At 46.6% G+C, this 9,536-nt stretch overlaps 1 protein-coding gene across 1 annotated transcript in view; it reads left to right on the top strand.

Moving 5' to 3' along the window:
• Positions 1-9,536, top strand: part of myo16 (myosin XVI) — a gene marked incomplete at both ends in the record, with an annotated part of 165,579 nt that overhangs the window by 96,804 nt on the left and 59,239 nt on the right. Inside the window, 3 exons of the mRNA XM_083638226.1 lie at positions 4,895-5,047; positions 5,802-6,002; positions 9,441-9,516. Of these exons, the coding sequence (XP_083494352.1) occupies positions 4,895-5,047; positions 5,802-6,002; positions 9,441-9,516 (430 nt within the window). The remainder of the gene's footprint in view (positions 1-4,894; positions 5,048-5,801; positions 6,003-9,440; positions 9,517-9,536) is intronic.

The following is a 9,536-nucleotide window of genomic DNA, read 5'->3' as shown; positions in this document are numbered from 1 at the left end:
TCAGGGTCATTAACGCGGGCCGGTCTTGTTAATTAGAGCTGTGTTTGTTAGGGGTGTGTTGTACCTGCTCAGCGCTTTGCTAATGAGCTAACTCAATCAACCACCTGCTGGGACGAAGCTTTTAATAGACTCGACGAGCTCGAAGACGACGAGGAATAGACACTGACGGAAGGAAAACTAGCACTGCCGCCGTCCAAACAACACGCTTCGAGATCAGCACTTCTCAAGCAAGGGCTGTGAGCCAGAAGTGGAAGTCATGGAAGCGTTCTGACAGCATCACAGACCAGGCCCAAAGTGTTCTGACAGCATCACAGACCAGGCCCAAAGTGTTCTGACAGCATCACAGACCAGCAGGCCCAAAGTGTTCTGACAGCATCACAGGACCAGGCCCAAAGTGTTCTGACAGCATCACAGACCAGGCCCAAAGTGTTCTGACAGCATCACAGACCAGCAGGCCCAAAGTGTTCTGACAGCATCACAGGACCAGGCCCAAAGTGTTCTGACAGCATCACAGACCAGGCCCAAAGTGTTCTGACAGCATCACAGACCAGCAGGCCCAAAGTGTTCTGACAGCATCACAGACCAGCAGGCCCAAAGTGTTCTGACAGCATCACAGACCAGCAGGCCCAAAGTGTTCTGACAGCATCACAGACCAGCAGGCCCAAAGTGTTCTGACAGCATCACAGACCAGGCCCAAAGTGTTCTGACAGCATCACAGACCAGCAGGTCCAAAGTGTTCTGACAGCATCACAGACCAGCAGGTCCAAAGTGTTCTGACAGCATCACAGACCAGCAGGTCCAAAGTGTTCTGACAGGACCACAGGACCAGGCCCAAAGTGTTCTGACAGCATCACAGACCAGCAGGCCCAAAGTGTTCTGACAGCATCACAGACCAGCAGGCCCAAAGTGTTCTGACAGCATCACAGACCAGGCCCAAAGTGTTCTGACAGCATCACAGACCAGGCCCAAAGTGTTCTGACAGCATCACAGACCAGCAGGTCCAAAGTGTTCTGACAGGACCACAGGACCAGGCTCAAAGTGTTCTGACAGCATCACAGGACCAGGCCCAAAGTGTTCTGACAGCATCACAGACCAGGCCCAAAGTGTTCTGACAGCATCACAGACCAGCAGGTCCAAAGTGTTCTGACAGGACCACAGGACCAGGCTCAAAGTGTTCTGACAGCATCACAGACCAGGCCCAAAGTGTTCTGACAGGACCACAGGACCAGGCTCAAAGTGTTCTGACAGCATCACAGACCAGGCCCAAAGTGTTCTGACAGCATCACAGACCAGGCCCAAAGTGTTCTGACAGAATCACAGACCAGGCCCAAAGTGTTCTGACAGGATCACAGGACCAGCAGGTCCAAAGTGTTCTGACAGCATCACAGGACCAGCTGGCCCAAAGTGTTCTGACAGGATCACAGGACCAGCAGGTCCAAAGTGTTCTGACAGCATCACAGGACCAGCTGGCCCAAAGTGTTCTGACAGGATCACAGGACCAGGCTCAAAGTGTTCTGACAGCATCACAGGACCAGGTCCAAAGTGTTCTGACAGCATCACAGGACCAGCTGGCCCAAAGTGTTCTGACAGGATCACAGGACCAGGCTCAAAGTGTTCTGACAGGATCACAGGACCAGGTCCAAAGTGTTCTGACAGGATCACAGGACCAGGCTCAAAGTGTTCTGACAGCATCACAGGACCAGGCTCAAAGTGTTCTGACAGCATCACAGGACCAGGCTCAAAGTGTTCTGACAGGATCACAGACCAGGCTCAAAGTGTTCTGACAGGATCACAGGACCAGCAGGTCCAAAGTGTTCTGACAGCATCACAGGACCAGGCTCAAAGTGTTCTGACAGGATCACAGGACCAGCAGGTCCAAAGTGTTCTGACAGCATCACAGGACCAGCTGGCCCAAAGTGTTCTGACAGGATCACAGGACCAGGCTCAAAGTGTTCTGACAGCATCACAGGACCAGGCTCAAAGTGTTCTGACAGCATCACAGGACCAGGTCCAAAGTGTTCTGACAGCATCACAGGACCAGGTCCAAAGTGTTCTGACAGCATCACAGGACCAGGTCCAAAGTGTTTTGACAGCATCACAGGACCAGGCTCAAAGTGTTCTGACAGGATCACAGGACCAGGTCCAAAGTGTTCTGACAGCATCACAGGACCAGGCTCAAAGTGTTCTGACAGGAACACAGACCAGGCTCAAAGTGTTCTGACAGGATCACAGGACCAGGTCCAAAGTGTTCTGACAGGAACACAGACCAGGCTCAAAGTGTTCTGACAGCATCACAGACCAGGCTCAAAGTGTTCTGACAGCATCACAGGACCAGGCTCAAAGTGTTCTGACAGGATCACAGACCAGGCTCAAAGTGTTCTGACAGGATCACAGGACCAGCAGGTCCAAAGTGTTCTGACAGGATCACAGGACCAGCAGGTCCAAAGTGTTCTGACAGGATCACAGGACCAGCAGGTCCAAAGTGTTCTGACAGCATCACAGGCCCAAAGGAAAAAGAAGGTCCTGGAGGGGTTTCATCATTAATAGGCACCAGCATCCAACCCTGTTATTTGTTGTGTCTTTTCACTAATAGGATCCCTGAGGTCATTGGAAAGTTGTAAACACCCTTGTTAGGTTTTCATGTTAGGGAGCTGTTTTGGGGCCTTTACATTATTTTATTTTTATTTTTGACATACTTTCGTCAAAGCTACATGATTTTTTAATGCTATTTATTTATTTATTTGTTGATTGATTGATGATTGATTGATTGATTGATTGATTGATTTGAGGTAAATGGCCTAAATGGTAAATGGTAAATGGCCTGCATTGATATAGTGCTTTTATCCAAAGCGCTTTACAATCAGTAGGTACATTCACCCATTCACACATCGATGGCAGCAGGCTACCACACGCAGGGTGCTGGCACACCATCAGGAGCAATTTGGGGTTCAGTGTCTTGCCCAAGGACACTTCGACATGCAGACTGGAGGAGGCGGGAAGCAAACCACCGACCTCTTTTATCCAAAGCGATTAGTGAACGACCCGCTCTACCTCCTGAGCTGCAGCCGCCATTGAGGGACAATGCACATTAATGAACATTACTGTAAACATATTTTACATATTTTACTGTAAAATTTTACTGTAAACAATTAGCCTGACGGCTAATTTTCAACTGCTGTCCCTGCACAGGCGTGCGCGCACACACCCAACAACCCTAACATACGTACACGTCTTTTGGTGGTGGGAGGAAACCAGAGCACCCGGAGGAAACCCCCACGAACATGGGGGAGAACATGCAAACTCCACACAGAAAGGACCTGGGACGGACCAGGGTTCAAACCTGGGACCTTCTTGCTGTGAGGCAACAGCCACAGTTACAAACCCAGACATCCAAGTCCTATTTCTACATAGGTGCTCAAAATTGCTTTACGAGGGATAGTTGCATCCAGTTCTGGGTTGCAACTTGATGAATGCAGTCCATGGATGTATTAAAAGAACTGGATAGGGGACGAGCCACGCCCACCCATGCATTCGGACGGAGGCTGCTCACTGGCGCATGAAGCCATCATGGGGGCTTTTTTCTTCCTGGTTTTACTTCCTGACCATGCGGCCCAAGGCGAAGTGCGCATGTGTGCCATGACGTATTCCATGACGTCTCCCACCCCTCCCACCCATGGTTGTAGATGTAGATGAAGAAAATACACCCGTATACGGCTCTTAGTGGCTTCTGAAGAAAAAATGCCCCATAAACAATTATTTGATCATTAAAACAGTTGTTTTATACTTTGAGTGACACCCGGAAAAAATTCCCCTGGGTTTAACAGCTGCCGGGGTCCCCATGCAAGTGGATGGGAATTTTCCTTTCTGGGCTGCATGGCGTCACGTGACTTGCAATACAGAGCTTCGCCACCATGTTCAAATGGCTTCACAGCCCAGCGCTATTCCTGGGGGCTTGATGCAGTCACATTTGAATCTCCATGTGGAGGCCCACCGCTGTGCAAGTGTGCTAAGAGCATTCCTAAACCACAACATCCTTTCAACCCAATTAAAGTCTCTTTTCATGGAACACTTGGTGTAAGAGGCTTTAGTTACAAAGCCTGATGTTTTTACTGTAGCTGTGCATTTACAGTGCGCTGCAGTATACGAGTGGCTTCAGGCCAAGTGTAAGCACAACTACTGCCCATTGGTCCGTTTCATGTTGTACTCTTCCTACTCATTACATCAATGTCATTCCAGCAGTCTCACTTTAGCCCTACACACACACACCCCAGACCAAGAGGTCTGATTGGACAATGGACTCCTCCCTGTGCTGTGATTGGTTGACTGCTGGGTGAGGAAAAGGTCATGTATCTCAGCAGGAATTGTGTCCATATTGAAGTGCAAGAGTGCTCTTAAAGCTGTGGTCAAGTGTATGAGTGGCCTGTTCGTACACTTATGCCCCATTCACTCCCCTGTCTGTCACAGCTGTGTGTGTGTGTGTGTGTGTGTGTGTGTGTGTGTGTGTGTGTGTGTGTGTGTGTGTGTGTGTGTGTGTGTTTTGTGTGTGTGTGTGTGTGTGTTTTTGTGTGTGTGCGTGCGTGTGTGTGTTTGTGTGTGTGTGTGTGTGTGTGTGTGTGTGTGTGTGTGTTTTTGTGTGCGTGCGTGCGTGCGTGTGTGTGTGTGTGTGTGTGTGTGTGTTTGTGTGCTTTAAATACAAGCACGTAAGCAAGCACTGTGTTTCTGAGGCACTTGCCATGTGCATTGAAGTGTATGTTTCTAGGTTGATGTGTTTGTTGTGTGCATTTGTTGTGTGTGTGTGTGTGTGTTTCTACATTAGGTGGATGTGTGTTTGTTGTGTGTGTGTTTCTACATTAGGTTGATGTGTGTTTGTTGTGTGTGTGTGTGTGTGTTCCAGCTGTGCATGAACATGACCAACGAGCGTGTGAGGCAGCACGTCTCTGAGGTGCTGTTCCAGCAGGAGCAGGCCGAGAGTCTGCAGGAGGGCGTCGCCATGGAGACGCTGCGGTGCCCCAGCAACCAGCCGGCTGTACTGGACTTCTTCCTGCAGGTACAGTGCTGCTGCAGACCGCTCCACTCCGGTCTGCTCACACATCATATACACAGAAATCACAGCACTGTGTCCACACACCATTTCAGATTCACATTCACTTTTATTGCCACAGTAAGTAATCAGATTACATACAAGGAATTGGACTTAGTGTAAGTATGTTAGTATGCAGCGTAGCGCTCACATAGTTACAAATCAGAAACAATACAGAAAAACAATCACAAAAACTAATTTTGTCCGGGGTGCATTTTTGTTGTAATTATATTTTGGAAGCTACAGCACATCATTTGGGCAGCAGGGTTGCATATAAGGAGTAATAGTTGGGCCCAGGTTAGGCCCAGGCCCTCGTCAGGGCCCAGGTTAGGCCCTGGTAAGGGCCCAGGTTAGGCCCTGGTAAGGGCCCAGGTTAGGCCCTGTGACAGCATGCATCAGCCTTGCTAAAACGCCCTTGAGCGAGACACTAACCCTTGTACTCTAGCCTGCCTGTGGAGTGGGCAAACTAAAAGAGCATTTCTCTTTTAGTTTGTGGCTATCACAAAACAATAGTTCGCTGCTATTTATTTTCAAGGAGGACACGACTGCCACATCATGCCACGTGAGTGTGTGTGTGTGTCTGACCCCCCAGAAGCCTCAGGGCCTGCTGTGTGTGTGTGTGTCTCACCCCTCAGAAGCCTCAGGGCCTGCTGTGTGTGTGTCTGTCTCACCCCTCAGAAGCCTCAGGGCCTGCTGTGTGTGTGTCTGTCTCACCCCTCAGAAGCCTCAGGGCCTGCTGTGTGTGGTCGATGAGGAGAGCCAGAGCCTGCGGCCGGCAGAGCAGACCCTGTACAAGAGGCTGTCGGCCCAGCTGGACTCCGCCCCGACCCGCGGCCTCTCTCTCACCACCAAGGACGGCAACGGAAACCCCCCGCCCAAAGACCAGGGCCCCGCCTTCACCGTCAGACACTATGCAGGACAGGTCTGTCTATTTATTTCTTCTATTTATTTATTATTATTTTTTAGTTTATTTGTAAGGGACAAGGACAGAGAAACATTGACAATTGCAGAAGCAATGTCCGATAACTGTACACAACGTGTATATAGCCGAAGCTCATTTACAACAGCAGTCCCTTGAACTATGTGAGGATGCTGTTCATCGACTACAGTTCAGCATTCAATACCATAGTCCCCCTCAACCTGGTGGCTAAGATGACGGCACTAGGGTTCAACACCCAATTATGTAATTGGGTGCTGGACTTCCTCACCGGTTGCCCCCAGGTTGTGCGGGTGGGCGGCGGCGTCACCTCCAGTTCACTGACCCTCAACACAGGCGCCCCCCAGGGGAGAGTCCTGAGCCCGCTGCTCTGCAACATCTACACACATGACTGTGTGGCCTCTGACAGTTCAACCGCCGTCCTTAAGTTTGCTGACGACACCGTAGTGCTAGGTCTGATCTCCGATAACAACGAGGAGGCTTACCTGAACCAGGTATCAGACCTGGCACTATCAGTCCAATAACCTGTCCCTGAACATCAGCAAAACAAAAGAGATGGTGGTGGACTTCAGAAGGAAGAAGGGCAGCGGGTACACCCCACTGACCATCGGTGGGGAGCCTGTGGAGAGGGTCAGCAGTTTTAAATACCTAGGCATGTACCTCAGTGAGGACCTCACTTGGAGTCTGCACTCTGAGCATATGCTCAAGAAGTCCAGACAACGCCTATACTTCAGCAGCAACCATCCATGACAGCACACAGACAAACATGCAAACAGACAAATATAACAAGGCACAACAAGCACAAGACAAATACAACTAAACTGAACAAATTACAAAACATGTTTCACTATGTAAAACAAATCAAGACATATCAAACCATTTTTTTATAGCATGAACTCAATACACAAACAATGTGTCATGATTACAGTTCTGGCTAAGTTTTAACCAGTTGATTATAGTGCAAAACTACAGTGGTTTACTGTATATCTTGAGGTTTATATTTTTAGAGATTATTTTGCCATGTTGTTACTGTTTCAAGTCCCCATCTTTTTAACAGTCCCGCCCCTCCCATCAAATAAAATTGCCTTTCTCTCCTGACTAATATTCCATTGGTTTAGACTTTTGAAACATCCTGTTTCAACAGGAAATGCATCAAATCAAAGGAAGTATAACTCAGCATAGCCACAATGCATGAGACTCTGAGCTGGTGTGTCTTACCAGGTTTTATTTCACCGTGCATTCCAGTGGCTATTAGGGGTGTCACGGTACATGCATCACGGTACGTTGTTTCACGGTACGTGAAACGACACGACGAATACGTCAAATCCAGAAGCACCTAAACGCTGTTTGAACGGCATTGAATTGAATTGAATTAAACGCCACAGAAGAAGACACACCAAAACAACACAAGGGCCATAGAAATCCGCGTTCACAGAATGGGACGTTTTGTGGCGATAAGCTGTTTTGCAAATTCTGTCAACATCAAGCCAACGAGGTAAGCTTGCCAATGTAACGTTACGTAGCCGCGACAAAGTCCAGTTGCGCGTAGCGGCTAAACGTTACATAACACTGACAAAGCTGTTAACTTGTAAACAAGCAACTTACATCGCGTGGGATGAGTGATGCGGTCAAGCAGACTCAACCAGACATCTTTCAACAGGGTTTAGAAGTTTTTCTTCTTCTGCCGTTTTATTCTTCTACTGAACACGTAGGTATTTTGACATTGACTAAAGAAATACTGCCGCCTAGTGGCCGCTTTTAGATAGGATTCCAAATTAGTAGGGGTGTCACGATACACTCAGTTCACGATACGATACGTATCACGATACTGGGTTCACGATAACGATACGATACGATACGATTTTAACAATATTTTTTTAAACTTGAATAATGACAATATATGACTGGAAAAGTAGTATTTTATTTGAAATGCACAAATACAAAACATGCTGTTGTGGGAAATTGTTATTACAATAACAACTAGAAAAAACATGAGATTGGAGATAAGGCTTATCTTGAAATAGAATGAGTTACACCGTCACTTAGATTTACTTTGAACTAAAAGGTTTCTCAGCAGTATAAATTCTCATTATGCATCTTCAGTTTTTCTTCAAACTCAAACAACAAGACTTTTCTTAGTCTATTTTTTATGCATCTTCAGTTTTTCCTGTCAAGTAAACAGTTTTGCCAGAAACTCAATTGAATGGTTTCTCTCCTGTATAACTTCTCATGTGTCTCTTCAGAGACTTGTTCAACTGAACTACTTTCCACACATTGAACTTCAACAAACAAAGACGTTTCTTAGTCTATTTTTGAAAAAAAAAAAAAAAATATATATATATATATATATATATATAAAAAAAAATCGCGATATGAGATTTCATCTCAACGATACATATCGTGACGTTTTACTATCGCGAAATTTCGTGGGACGATATATTGTGACACCCCTACAAATTAGTGCTTACATCAAACACATCAATAGCAAATGCTACATAAAACAAATACAACAGGGGGAGGGGTTGGTGGGAGTATTAGGCTACTCCACACATGCGCTCTGTTTACAAACTTGTGTACAATAAAGATTTAAAGTGGGGGGAAATGCCTTTGCCCTGTCAAACAGCTGGAATACAGACATCTGAGAGGGAGGCGCACCCCACACTTTGAAAATCACTGCTCTAGAGTAAAACCTTTTTGTGTGAATTGCCTAGATCTTATTAAATAGTGGACATTTATTCATTCCCACATATTAGACACTATTTCTGATGGTAAAAATAGCGTAAAAACCAGAATTCAGACATATTCAAAGGGAAAAAACAGAATTTGGGATTTGTTGCTTTTTTTCCCCGTTTTCATACCGTGCCGTATTCGTACCGAACCGTGACCCCAAAACTGAGGTACGTACCGAACCGTGACTTTTGTGTACCGTGACACCCCTAGTGGCTATTATGTTTAATATTTCAGTAGTTCTGTCATTTCCATAATCATGGCATGGCATAATCAAATGCTATGTGCAATTATCTCTTGCAGGCCACTTTGGTAGTACCCTTTCTATCCATGTCTAGAGAGGCAAAGTGACCAATACTTCCTGCTTCAGCACTGTACCTTCAAACCCGCATTTTTTTACGTTTTGGTCCGAGTGAAATGTTCTATGGTCTCTCCCGATTCTAGCGTTAGCTGAACGTTTGGTTTGAACCAGTAAAACCCTTTTTTATAATCATTTTTTACGAAATGTCGATGGGAAAATAAATGGCGGATGAAAATCTCTGGTACAGTGCTGAAGCAGGAAGTGACGTTCCACTTTGGCTCTCTATAGTCTGTCCACCCACACAGATATAGGTCAGGGTAAAAGGCTATTCATGAATTTTACATGCTACATACTACAAGTACTGTATAAGTGAGTGTCCATTTGTTTCCCACTAGATTTCTTATGACCTCACGGGATCTCTTACAAGAAACAAGGACTCCCTCCCTCAGAATCTGTTGTTTACTATGAAATGTAAGTGCTGGTCATTCACA

The sequence above is a fragment of the Poromitra crassiceps genome (genome assembly GCF_964638095.1).
Source record: "Poromitra crassiceps genome assembly, chromosome: 6".
NCBI lineage: Eukaryota > Metazoa > Chordata > Actinopteri > Beryciformes > Melamphaidae > Poromitra > Poromitra crassiceps.
Note: the sequence above shows the minus strand (reverse complement) of the source record. Positions and strands in the feature narration are given on the sequence as shown.